The 13,555-nt window shown below is 53.1% G+C and overlaps 1 protein-coding gene across 1 annotated transcript; it reads left to right on the top strand.

Moving 5' to 3' along the window:
* Positions 1-3,960: 3,960 nt before the first annotated feature.
* On the top strand, positions 3,961-9,377 carry LOC120936261 (polysialoglycoprotein-like). The gene is made up of 2 exons (XM_040348485.1): positions 3,961-5,080; positions 8,758-9,377. Exons 1-2 carry the CDS (start codon positions 4,165-4,167, stop codon positions 9,351-9,353), a joined length of 1,512 nt encoding a protein of 503 aa, XP_040204419.1. The 5' UTR covers positions 3,961-4,164; the 3' UTR covers positions 9,354-9,377.
* The last annotated feature ends 4,178 nt before the right edge of the window (positions 9,378-13,555 follow it).

Raw genomic sequence — 13,555 nt, 5'->3', positions numbered from 1 at the left:
ACAATTTTTTGCCATGAAAGTGAAACTTCTTTCAGGCCTCGTACACACGACCGAGAATCTCGTCGTAAATGAAACGTTGTTTTCTTCAACGAGTTTCTTGTCAGGCTTGTCGAGAATCTTGTCAAGCTTTCTTTGCATACACACTGTCAAGACAAAATCTCGTCGTTCTCAAACACGGTGACGTACAACACGTACGACGGCACTATAAAGGGGAAGTTCCATTATATTGGCGCCACCCTTGGGGCTGCTTTTGCTAATCTCATGTTACCGCGTGTTAAAGCGGGAGTTCACCCATTTGTTAAATTTTTTTTTTTCTCCCCTTAGATGGATGCTCGTTCGGTCTAGGGGAATCGGCTATTTGTATTAAAATATGAGCAGTACTTACCCGTTTTCGAGCTGCATCTTCTTCCGTCGCTTCCGGGTATGGGTCTTCGGGAGCGGGCGTTCCTTCTTGATTGACATTCTTCCGAGAGGCTTCCGACGGTCGCATCCATCGCGTCACTCGTAGCCGAAAGAAGCCGAACGTCGGTGCGGCTCTATACTGCGCCTGCGCACCGACGTTCGGCTTCTTTCGGAAAATCGTGACGCGATGGATGCGACCGTCGGAAGCCTCTCGGAAGACTGTCAATCAAGAAGGAACGCCCATTCCCGCAGCCCATACCCGGAAGCGACGGAGAGGATGCATCTCGTAAACGGGTAAGTACTGCACATATTTTAAAACAAATAGCCGATTCCCCTAGAGAAAACGAGCAGGAATCTAAGGGGAAAAAGTGCCCTCTAAGGGTGAACCCCCGCTTTAAGTAAAAGTTTGGTGAGAGACGATTCGCGCTTTTCAGTCTGTTACAGCGTGACGAATGTGCTATCTCCATTACGAACGCTACTTTTACCGAAGGTGCGCTCCCGTCTCATACTTTATTCTGAGCATGCGCGTGTTTATAAGCATACACACGAACGTGTTTCTCGTCGTAAACCAGCCCGACGAGAAACACGACGAGGAAATTGAGACTCCCGACGAGAAAAAAGAGAACATGTTCTCTTTTTTTCTCGTCGAGATCCACGACAGTTTCCTCAACGAAAAACATACACACGACCGTTTTCCTCGGCAAAAAAGCTCTGCCACCAATTTTCTTGATGGATTTTGTCGAGGAAAACGGTTGTCTGTACGAGGCTTCAGTCTGTTAAATTTCATCTTATTATAAAAGTCATGCAGCCCGATTAGAATAAGGAGTAATCGCATGGTGACGGGAATAGAATGTCTGAGCAGGAAACAAGGAGTTAGAGGAGAAACTGACGTCAGCAGATTATTCCACAGAAAGGGACAGAATCTGTACAGTTTGCTAAAGTTACATGAAGCCCACGCTGTGAGTCAACAGGTTCGATTTCACAAGAAACGTCTAATTAGCCATTTGTAATCGGAGCAATTTCCAGTAAAATAGGGGAGTATAAAGATCAGAGGTGTAGATATACAGTGCATGGGCCCCCAGTACAGAACTCAATGGCCTAATAAGTGCTAAAACATTTGAACTGTACTGATGCATATATGATGATTAACCTGTTACTGCCCATATAAAACATATGTGCTGCAGCAGAAGGGTGGGCTTTGAAATCTGCGCACTTCTGCGTCATCGGACGGCTGAGGTTTCAATGCTAAGAGTGCACTCCCAGAGACTTAGGCCCGGATTCTCGTAGAGTGGCGCATATTTCTGCCGGCGTAGCGCATCTCATATGCGCTATGACGACGTAACACAGAGAGGCAAGAACAGTATTCACAAAGCACTTGCTCCCAACGTTGCGCCGGCGTAACGTAAAGTCCTAGGCGTAAGCCGGCCTAATTCAAAGTAGGTGGAAGTGGGTGTGATCCATTTAAATGAACCGTGACCCCATGCAAATGAAGGGCCGAATGAACGGCGCATGCGCCGTCCCGTGGACGCTTCCCAGTGCGCATGCTCAGAATCACGTCGGAACGAACGCCTAAGATACGTTGAATCACTGAGCGTAACCTACGCCCAGCCCTATTCACGTAGTACTACGTAAACAACGTAAAATACGACGGCTGTTCCGTGGTCCATACCTTTGCATGGGATGCGCCTCGTATATGTGGAATAACTTTATGCTGGACGTACGCCTTATGTAAATGGCGTATATTACTGCGACGGGCGCAAGTACGTTCGTGAATCGGTGTATCTCACTCATTTGCATATGGGAATCGAAATTCCCATATGCCTCCAGCGTAAATATGCGCCCAAGATACGCCGACGTAGGCAAGTTACGTCGGTCGTAAGAAGCCTATTTTCAGGCGTATCTAGTTCTATGGGCACAGCGCATAGATACGACAGCGCATCGTTACACTTACGCGGCGTATCTCGAGAATTCGGGCCTTAGCTGTTAAAGTCAGATCTTGGTCCCCATTAATGATCGGTAGCCTGCAGGATTGGCTCATGACCATGTGACCACTGTACCAGCCAATCACAATGGTCACGTGAACACTGATCCTTTCCATCCCCCAAGTGTACAAACCCTATTAAAGGGACACTGGGGCTGGGTGGGATGGGCATAACAACTTGAAGTGTTTTTGTCTGTGTCTTATTGGGAAGATTTTCTCTTACTTCCTACACTGGAGGAAATCTCTCCAAAGTGAAGGACATTTCCTAATATACAGTTGTCACTGGACCATGTGTTCCCATGTGAAGGGTCTTACTGCACAATAGTCATAAATTGTCCACATCCAGGCTATCACTTGCACTACTGTTGACCATATACACAGTCACACATGCACCACAATTGTTCACCATGCAGGCCATCACTTGCATTTCTGTTGAATATATACATGGTCATCCATGAGCCACCACTAAACTCGTTGCCACGACCAAACCTTCACCGAAGAACCTCATCCTGAAAGTCTTCAGAAGATGAAGCTATCGATATTGAGGGTCTGGTGGCATCCTGTGCAGAAATCTCAAATTTTTGAGGGCCTGGGGCAGGGGTCCCCAAACTTTCTACACAAAGGGCCAATTTACTGTCCTTCAGACTTTAAGGGGGCCGGGCTGTGACCAATGGGAGTAGAAAATTCCTTGGCGTCAATGAGAGTAAAGAATGCCCCATCACTGGTGTCAGTAGGAGGAATGGAGCCCCATCATTGGTGTCAGTGGGAAGAATAGTGCCCCGCCATTGGTGTCAGTAGGAGGATCGGTGCCTCATCATTGGTGTCAGTGGGAGAAATGGTGCCCCATCATTGGTATCAGTGGGAGGAATTGTGCCCCATCATTGGTGTCAGTGGGAGAAATAGTGCCACATCATTGGTGACAGCCGGAAGAATAGTGCCCCATGGTTGGTGTCAGTAGGAAGAATAGTGCCCCATCATTGGTGTCAGAGGAAAAAACAGTACCCTATTGTTTGGGTCAGTAGAAAGAATAGTCCCCCATTTTGGGTTCAGTGGAAAGGTTAGTGCCCCATTTTTGGGGTCAGTGGGAAGAATAGTGCCCCATTGTTGAGTCAGTGACAGGAACCATTTCCCATTGTTGGTGTAGATGGAATAGTTCCTTGTATCAAGTGGGAGGAATAGTGTCCCAATATAAAGGATCAGTGGGAGGAATAGTATCCCAATTATAAAGGCAAGAAAAGGGCCATATCCGGCCCCCGGGCTGCAGTTTGAAGACCACTGATCTGGGGCATCCTGTGCAGCAATCTTCAATTGCTGCTGCAAAAACCTACTGCTGGGATTTTCACTATACCTCCGGATTAACAGTACTGATGCTTTTTCCCATCCTGCTGCCAGCTTGTGATTCCATCATGTTCATCTTAATGGCAAGCTAGTCCAAGAACCAGAGAAAGATTGGAGGTAGCACTGAATGTCCAGAACCGTGTCTCTTTGCCGATCCCGTCACTGTGCAATGTGCCCACACAACATAATATTTTGAAGTCTGTGATGGCAAATTTAGGTCTCTCTCCAGTGAGGCCCAGAGCAACTGGAAGTCAGTGTAGGGCCGGCCATGACAGGGTTAACAGAAACCCTAGTAGCTGTGGGGGGAGGAGCAGAGCAGGGGAGGAGAGATCACAGATATCTCTTACTCTCAGTTTCCCGGGCAGAGGCAGCGTGGGGGAGTGAAGTGCCTGCTGTGTCTGCTCAGCCTGCAGGGATTTCGCTTGTCCCAAATTGTCACGGCGATGGCTGCGATCGAGGATTTATTCGGGAGATTGAGGGCGGAGGCGGCTATCCGGGGTGAGGACTGGCTGCAGAGGCAGTTGGGGGCGCTTTTATCGCAGGATGGAGGGGACATGGGGCGCATGGCGTCGGGGCCTAGCCGCGTCCAGACCGGACAGGCAGCATCGGGGCCGGAGCACACAGGTGTGGTGCTGGCGGAGTCGGGGCCTGAACGGTCGGTCCGGGGAGCAGTGCGGGCACACGGGGACACAATTCAGGTCGCATCGGGGCCTGATCACACAGGCATGGGAGCAGCGTCGTCGGGGCCTAGTCACACAGGCCGGGGGGCCTCGCGGACGCGCTCGTCCCGCCCCCCCCGCCGGTATTCGCCCAGTATATCCCCGGGACGGCAGAGGGGGGATAGTGGACATAGCAGGGCCCCTTCGGGCCCCCCCGCGAAGAGGGCGGCGGGTATTGTGTCGGAAGGCCCAGCCGGGGGCACCAGGAGTAGCGTGGGTGCAAGGGGGGGACGGCCAGGGGGCTCAGATGCGGCGGCCTTGCCCGCCCGGCGTGTGGATCAGGCAGTGACGGGCCCGGTGGTGGGGTCTCGGCGAGTGGGATCGCAGGCCACGGTGGCTAGCCCCCCAGCTTCCTCGGCTAGCCACTTGCAGGAGGTGGAGCGCGTCGGCAGCAACAGGGTTACGCCAAGCAGGAAAGCTTCGGCAAAATCGCCGCACGGGTCCAGGGCCCGCAGGGGGAGTGAATCCGGCCCTGGGCCTTCGGCCTCCGGGACCGAGCCGCCCGGTGGGTCATCATCGGAGGAGGAGGATCGGTCGGAGGGAGAGCGGTCGGGATCTGAGGACGAGGTCTTGCCCAGGACGATACCAGCAACGAGGGATTCGAGACGGTCGGCTGATGGGATTGCTTCCACGCAGCCCGGTAAGTCATTTTACACTGATGTTTCTAATAGGCAATGTGTTGATGTGGTTGAGAGGAATGTGGTTGTTGCACCGGCGTCCCAGGTTACGGATGCACAGGTGGGTATTGCTGGAGGTGATGTGGGTTTGCAAAGGTTTTTGTCAGGGTTAGAGGCTCTGGTCAGTCAGCTAAAAGGGGGGGACAGACCTCCCGCAAGCCCGGCGGCGGCTTGGGGGCCGGTCGGGGGAGCTACGGGGGTGGCCGCGGCGGCGGTGGCGGCTGCCACTACGCCGTTGGTGGTAGCTGGAAAGGAGGCAAGTGGGGGCGGCTTGGGGGCCGGGGCATCAGTGCAGCCGGAGGTTACCGCCGAGTCGGCGGGGGCCGCTTCAAAAAAACGGGATTTAGTACGGCTAGCGGATGAGGCTAGGGGACAGGTTTACACCTGTTACGATGCGCCGCTGGGGTCGCATCTGAAACAGGAGGTACGGGAAAAGATCTGGAAGAGCGAGTACGTGGAGATATTCGCGCTGTTACCGCTGGAAAAATTCAATTTGGACAGGGTAAAACCAGAGGATTCTAAGAAGGAAGATGAGGAGAAGAGGAGGTACAGGCTAATACCTCGCACGTTTGCAAACTGGTCGCAGGCGTATTCCATTTTGGCCAGTGTGATTGGCGAGAAGAACCCCGAGCACTGCTCGGCGCTCTTCAGTTACCAGGAGGCGATCAGTGAGGCCTACAGGTGCTATGGGGGCACAGGTTGGATTAGATATGACGAACAGTTCAGGCAACGTCGGGCGATCAGGCCGGAAATTCGTTGGGACGCCAAGGACATTAGCCTTTGGATGCGGCTTATGACGGCTCCGAGGACGTCGGCGCCGTTTTTTCAGGGGGGGGGCCGGCGGAGCCTCTTCCCTGGGACAGTCGGCCGGAAAGAAAAAAGGGGTTTGTTGGCAGTTCAACGAGGGTAGCTGCAAGTTTGGGGGGTCGTGCCGATACAAGCATGAGTGCTCCGGGTGTGGGGGTAATCACCCCTCTTCCCGCTGCTTCAAGCAGGGCAAGGGATGTCCCGGGGATTCTTCAGGTAAGAGGGAGCACCCCGGTGATGGTGAGAAGGATGCTGCCGTTTCTCGGTAGGTATCCGGACAGAGCGGCGGCTCAGCTCCTGGAGGAAGGTTTTACTGTGGGGTTCCGTATTCCTTGTAGCTTGACGGTGGTTCCGCCGCTGTCCAAGAATTTGCGTTCGGCTCTCCAACACCCCGAAGTGGTTTCTGAGAAATTACGGAAGGAAGTGGGGCTAGGCCGCATGGGGGGCCCGTTTGAATCCCCCCCTTTGGAGGGTCTGGTGGTATCACCGTTGGGGGTGGTACCGAAGAAGGAACCAAACAAGTTCAGACTCATTCACCACCTCTCATTTCCGAAAGGGGGGTCGGTAAATGATGCGATTGATGCGGGCGATTGTTCGGTGTGCTACACATCGTTTGACGCGGCGGTGGGATGGGTCAAGAAATACGGTCGGGGGGCGTTGATGGCCAAGTCGGACATCGAGGCGGCCTTCCGGCTGTTGCCGGTGCACCCGGACAGCTTCAGACTGTTGGGGTGTCACTGGGGAGGGGAGTTCTATGTGGACAAATGTCTGCCCATGGGCTGCTCGGTATCCTGTGCGTTGTTCGAACAATTCAGTTCCTTTTTGGAATGGGTGGTGCGAGACGTTGTGGGAGTGAATTCAGTCATCCACTATCTAGATGACTTTCTCTGCATTGGACCGGGGGGGTCACGGATTTGTGCAGTTTTGTTATCTACGCTAGAACACATAGCGGAACGTTTTGGGGTGCCTTTGGCGCCCGAAAAGACGGAAGGTCCTAGGTCTGTCATTCAATTCCTGGGCATAGTCATAGACGCCGAGAAGATGGAATGTCGTTTGCCGCAGGATAAGCTAGAAGGCCTCAAGGCGGAGGTCAGGGGTATGATTGGAGTGCATAAGGTGCAGCTGCGGGCTTTGCAGTCGTTGTTGGGTAAGCTGAATTTTGCCTGCAGGATTATCCCGATGGGGAGGGTTTTTTGTCGTCGGCTGTCGGCTAGCACTGCGGGTGTTAGGTTGCCCAATCACTATGTGCGGCTCGTGAAGGAGCATAGGGAGGACCTGCGGGTAGGGCACTTTTTTCTAGAGGGTTTTAACGGCAGGGCCTTGTGGATGTCCGGCCCGGTCAGCAATTTTGACCTGGAGCTGTATACAGATGCGGCCGGGGGTGCGGGCTTTGGGGCCTTCTTTCAGGGTCAGTGGAGCGCTGGCTCTTGGCCGCAGTCTTGGGTGACTGCGGGCTTTACAAAGAATTTGGTGCTGCTGGAGCTGTTTCCAGTGGTGCTGGCGGTTGAGTTATGGGGCACGTCTTTCCGGGATCGGAAGGTGCGCTTCCATGGGGATAACTTGGGGGTCGTGCAGGTGATCAATCGAGTTACCGCATCTTCTCCCCCAGTGATTCGTCTCCTGAGACACTTGGTGCTGCGCTGTATGCAGCTGAATGTGTTTGTGTATGCGGTGCACTTACCGGGTGTGGACAATGTCGTGGCTGACGCTTTGTCTCGGTTTCAGTGGGACAGGTTCCGGGAGCTGGTGCCGGAGGCAGAGGAACGGGGGGTCCCTTGTCCGGAGTGGCTGTGGCAGATTCCATTGGAACAATCTCCACCTGGATTAGGAAATCGTTGAGTGCGGGTACTTGGGCGGCCTATGAGAAGGTATGGTCGGAGTGGAGCGATTTGGTGAGGGAATCGGAGGTTCACCTTTCGGGACCGGAGGTGAGGACACTGGTTCTGTATTTTTTGTCTAGAAACATGGAAGCGGGAGTGTCGCCGTCGGCGTTGGATAAGAAATTGGCCGGGTTGGCATTTCTGTTCAAATGGCAAGGGTGGCCGGATCTTACAAAGGACTTCTGGGTGCGACAAGCTCTGAAAGGGTACAGGAAACAGGGGCGGCGACCTGACGCTCGCCGCCCGGTGTCTTTCGAAGTTTTGAGAGGAATCCTGGCTAAAGTGGGGGCGATATGTTCATCCAGGTTTGAAGTTACATTGTTCCGCGCGGCATTCGCGCTGGCATTTTTTGGGGCCTTTAGGGTGGGCGAGCTGGTGAGCCCGTCGAAATTGGTCCAGGGGGGCATGGGAGTTGCGGATGTCGGTTGGACCCCGGAGGGGGTCACGTTGTGGCTCAGAAGGTCCAAAACGGATCAGAGTGGCAAGGGAAGGGCGGTTCATGTGTTCCCAATTGAAGGGTCGGAGTTGTGCCCGGTCGGGCTGGTAAGGGACTACCTGGACATACGTCCGGGGGTGGGGGGCGCCTTTTTGGTACACGAAAATGGGTCCCCGATGTCACGATATCAGTTTGTGGCAGTGTTTAGGAAGTGTCTGGGGGCATTGGGCCTGGTGGCAAAGGAGTTCTCGGCTCATTCCTTTAGGATCGGGGCAGCTACGGAAGCGGCAAGGAATGGACTGGGTGAAGAGGCAATAAAGAGGATAGGGCGTTGGGAATCCAGGCGGTTTCAATTATATGTTAGGCCGCAGCTGGTGGCTAGTTTGGGTTGAAGGTCTGGGGAGTGGGGTTTTGAGTTACGGGGCAAAGGGGGTGACAGGGATTACTCAAAAGCGGGTTATCTCTATGTGGGTATGTTGGTGACGTGTTTTTTTTTTTTTTGTTTACTGTTTTTCAGGTACTGGACCGCTTTTGGTCTGGATAATGGGCCACTCCTATGTGGTTCGGGGGGCCAGACGGGCGGATGATCGCCCGACCGGTCGCCAGCTGGGAATATCGAGACAGGAGGCGAGTGTAAGGTGGTTGGGGGTCCCCGGGATGTTATGGAGCAAGGTGGTGCCGGAGGTGCACAAATTTGCACAGCTGGACAGGCCACCGGAGGTTCTGGTTATTCACGCCGGGGGGAATGATCTTGGAGTGAGATCGATGATGGAGATAGCACGGGACATTAAATTTGACTTTCAGCGGATCCGGATGTCCTTTCCGGATACGATAGTGGTGTGGTCAGACATGGTGGCCAGGTCAACATGGAGGATGGCCAGGTCGGTAGAGGGGGTGAATCGGGCGCGCAGGAAGATAAACAGAAATGTGGGGCGGTTTGTGCTCAGGAACGGGGGGCTAGTGGTTCGGCACCCCGAATTGGAAGTGGACACATGGAGATACCTCAGGAGTGATGGTGTTCACCTCACGGACGTGGGGATTGATATGTGGGTGTTGCGTTTAGAGGAGGGGGTACAGCAAGCGATGAGGGTGTGGAGGTGCTCCCATAGGTAAGGGGTTACCTTTGGGTGCTGGTGGCGGGTGTTTTTGGACTTTGCAGGAGAAGATATTACCCCAAAGATGGACACCAGTACCCAGTGGTGGATGGTTTCTGAAGGGGTTTCTAGTTCCCAGTCTACTAATGTAGCTGGAAGGTTGGTGAATGGGGGCACTGCGGTCAATGGTCGTCTTTGAGCCAGCTTCGGCTTGAGGCCTATGACCAGAGGTTAGGACACCGCAGTGCCAAAAAAGTGTTACATAGTTACAAAGTTTAAAGGTTAACGAGTTAAGGGTTAATGGGTCCTGCAAAGTCCAGCACCATGTTAGAGAGGTTATTATCTCAGGAAATAAGTGTTTTTTCTCTATGTGTTATTGGTTTTTGTTATTGGTTATTTATGATTATTTAAAGAGTATTTAAAATAAAGGAGGCTGCTACGGCCAGTTTTTACTCCAACACTAAGTAGTGGTCTCATTATTTATTAAAGGTTAAGTGGGGGTATTAACTGTAAAGGGGCTTTAGCGGTCAGGGTGAATTCTGGTATACCATAGTCAAGTGAGGCCCGGAGCAACTGGAAGTCAGTGTAGGGCCGGCCATGACAGGGTTAACAGAAACCCTAGTAGCTGTGGGGGGAGGAGCAGAGCAGGGGAGGAGAGATCACAGATATCTCTTACTCTCAGTTTCCCGGGCAGAGGCAGCGTGGGGGAGTGAAGTTCCCACCCACCCTCCCTTTATTCTGGGGTTTTATTGATTACGGTATTGATGGTATATGGATGAATTGGTATGTGGTTTGGTGCTGTTTTGGTGTTTTCTTTTCTTTCAGGTTTATGGATCACGTTGTCGTGGCAGTGGCGGGTGTTTTTGGACTTTGCAGGAGAAGATATTACCCCAAAGATGGACACCAGTACCCAGTGGTGGATGGTTTCTGAAGGGGTTTCTAGTTCCCAGTCTACTAATGTAGCTGGAAGGTTGGTGAATGGGGGCACTGCGGTCAATGGTCGTCTTTGAGCCAGCTTCGGCTTGAGGCCTATGACCAGAGGTTAGGACACCGCAGTGCCAAAAAAGTGTTACATAGTTACAAAGTTTAAAGGTTAACGAGTTAAGGGTTAATGGGTCCTGCAAAGTCCAGCACCATGTTAGAGAGGTTATTATCTCAGGAAATAAGTGTTTTTTCTCTATGTGTTATTGGTTTTTGTTATTGGTTATTTATGATTATTTAAAGAGTATTTAAAATAAAGGAGGCTGCTACGGCCAGTTTTTACTCCAACACTAAGTAGTGGTCTCATTATTTATTAAAGGTTAAGTGGGGGTATTAACTGTAAAGGGGCTTTAGCGGTCAGGGTGAATTCTGGTATACCATAGTCAAGACACTGGACAGTGAATGACAAACAAGAAGACGAGAAGGATCATTAGTAGCTGGTTGGGGATAAAGAAAGACAGGCCTAATTGTCTGAAGTCTTGAGGCCACAGTTCAGGCAAAAGGCATCAAGAAGAAAGCGTACATATTGACCTTCCAAGTAATAATAGACTAAGCGGCTAGGGTCAAGAGTGACTAATTTATATACTCCTGGAACCCTGTAGACAATGGGCCAGATTAACATACCTCGGCGCATCTTTAGGCAGGCGTATATACGCTACGCCGACGTTGCGCAGAGCGGCGAGCACAGTATTCACAATGGAAATGCTCCCAACGTTGCGCCGGCATAACGTAATTACGTTAGCGTAAGCCAGCGTAAGTGTAAGTGGGTGTGACCTTATGCAAATGTTGATCCAAGCATGGAGCAGTGTTTTACGCCCGTCGTATCATGAACGGAGCATGTGCAGTGACGTGGAGGTATAATCGCTCCCCTGTGCGCATGCTCACAACTACGCCGACGCTACTTCCTGGGATACGCCGGCCCACCGGCTTACGCCGAGCGCATAAATACGCCCAACCATATGCCCGTCCGCCGCAAAAGTACATCCTGTTTGTTTCCCCCCCTGAAGCAAGGTACTTTTGCTGAGCGATGGCGGCAGCTGGAAATAAAGGCAAGGACGAGAGGAAAAAAAACTTTAACAAGGAGGAGAGGGCAATTATTATCAGGGCAATTGCCAAATATGATAAATTCCTCCATGGTGCCCACAGTGCCCAGACCTGCAGGGCACGTAAGAAGGAGATATATGAGGAGATCACCCTGGAGGTCAATGCCGTGGGTAACGAGACCAGGACCCCCGACGATGTGCAATGACCTGAGACGTCGGGTCCGTGACAAGTTGGCCCTTATGAGCAAGCACGCCAGGGGCACGGGAGGAGGACCAGCCTGTGATCTGCGCTTGCCGGATGAGGAGGAGGTCATCGCCCAATGTCTGCAGCAGGAGCAGGTGAAGGGCATGGAGGGATTCAACTCCAGTGAGCAGTCCTTGAGGTCAGGTAAGTGTGTTTTATCTCCTATCCGGTGTGTAGCATGTGAGGGGGTGGAAGGGAACATGTGACAAGTGTGTGGGTCCACCAACATGTGAATGCTTTGTGTCATCCACAGATGTTCTGGAGGGAGCTGGGCCTTCGTCGGCTGCTGGGCGACCCACGCCATCCCAGGAGGAGAGTGCCCACACCTCTACTCTAGAGGAAGTGATGGAGGAGCACGGGGACCTGGAGGAAGTGGTCTACCTCAATGAGGATCCCATCATCCCTGGACCCTCCCAACCCTCCTCCCTCATCAGGGGAAGCCCCTCACCCTCCTCCCTCATCAGGGGAAGCCCCTCACCCTCCTCCCACATCAGGGAAGCCCCTCAAGGGCCTCCCCATATACACGGCCCCAAGCCTCTCCTGCCCCCATGAAGGCTACCCGCAAGACCAGGGGTGTTCCTGAGTCCCTTCAGGAAAATCTTGCCAGAGATCAGGCCCGCCAGACCCGCCATATGGGTGCTGTCGCCAGGGACCTGCGACGTGTGGCAGACAGCCTGGCCTCCTCGGCGCAGATTAACGAAAGTCTGCAGGATATAAGTGGCAACTGTGCAGCTGTGGTGACCTGCGTTGGTGAGCTGCAGGCCACAACCTCACGCCTTGTGGCAGAGGTCAAGAGCCTGACAGTGGCTGTAAAGGCCAATTCTGCTGCCATCGAGGCGGAGGGGAGGCAGAGAAGGCGCCACCAGCAGCACATCACCACCCGCCAGCTGCGGATGCAGGCTCAAACAAACGCCATCCTCACCCGCATTGCCCTGGCGTTGGAGGGCAGCCAGCCAGCACCTGTCAGGAGTGGCAGACATGAGGATGAGCCTGCTCCTGATGCCCCGCCACCCCCACCTGAGACTCTCCCCAGACAACTAAGGAGCCAGAGACGTGGCACCAGGCGTAGCCCACGACAGGGCAATTGATTGCCTTTTTTGTTACTTTATGCACAGGTTATGAGCCTTTTTTGTTACTTTATGCTCAGGTTATGAGCCTTTTTTTTGTGTATGCACACGGTGAGGAGTGCAGGCTACAGTGTGACTGGTGTGTGAATGTGGGGGTGACATACCTGCCAGCAAGGTGCGTCACCCTGGGTCGTCGGGGAGAAGTTATCCCCACGACCGTATGAATGTGGTATGAATGGACAGCGACACCATTGGGGCCTTGGCGTGGCGTTGCTGCTCCCAAGTCCTGCATGGTGGACTTGGGCTAATCCAATGTGAGGTGGATGTGGTGTGTGTGAGCTAGGGACCACAGTGGTGTGCATGCGTGCATTCTCCTTGTGCCATGATGAATGTGTGTGTTTAACGTGCAAAGATGCGTTCCACGAGGCAACTCCTGACTGCTGTTCCCTCAGCAGATGGGTGAGCCTCGAACAGGGGGGGGGGGACTGTGTGGTTGGGGGGGTCAGGTCATCACATATGTCAATCTCCAGGCCCTTTCTCATGGCGTAGTTGTGCAGCACGCAACATGCACCGATGATCTGGCACACAAAGTTTGGGGAATACAACAGGGTCCCCCCGGACGTATCCAGGCATCGGAAACGGGACTTCAGGAGGCCAAATGGGCGTTCCACCACTGCACGGGTGCGTATGTGTGCAGCATTGTATTTTCTCTCTCCTCTGGTTTGGGGATTACGGTATGGAGTCGTGAGATGGGGCCCAAGTGCATATGCCGAGTCACCTGGAAGGGAAAAGACAGGAGGATGTTAGTCGTGCATGTGCCCCTCGTGATGTCTGCATCATGGGGGGTGGACAGTCATGTCTGACTCCCATGTCACTCACCAACCAG

The sequence above is a fragment of the Rana temporaria genome, chromosome 4 (assembly GCF_905171775.1).
Source record: "Rana temporaria chromosome 4, aRanTem1.1, whole genome shotgun sequence".
NCBI lineage: Eukaryota > Metazoa > Chordata > Amphibia > Anura > Ranidae > Rana > Rana temporaria.
This window is presented reverse-complemented; position numbering and strand designations above follow the sequence as displayed.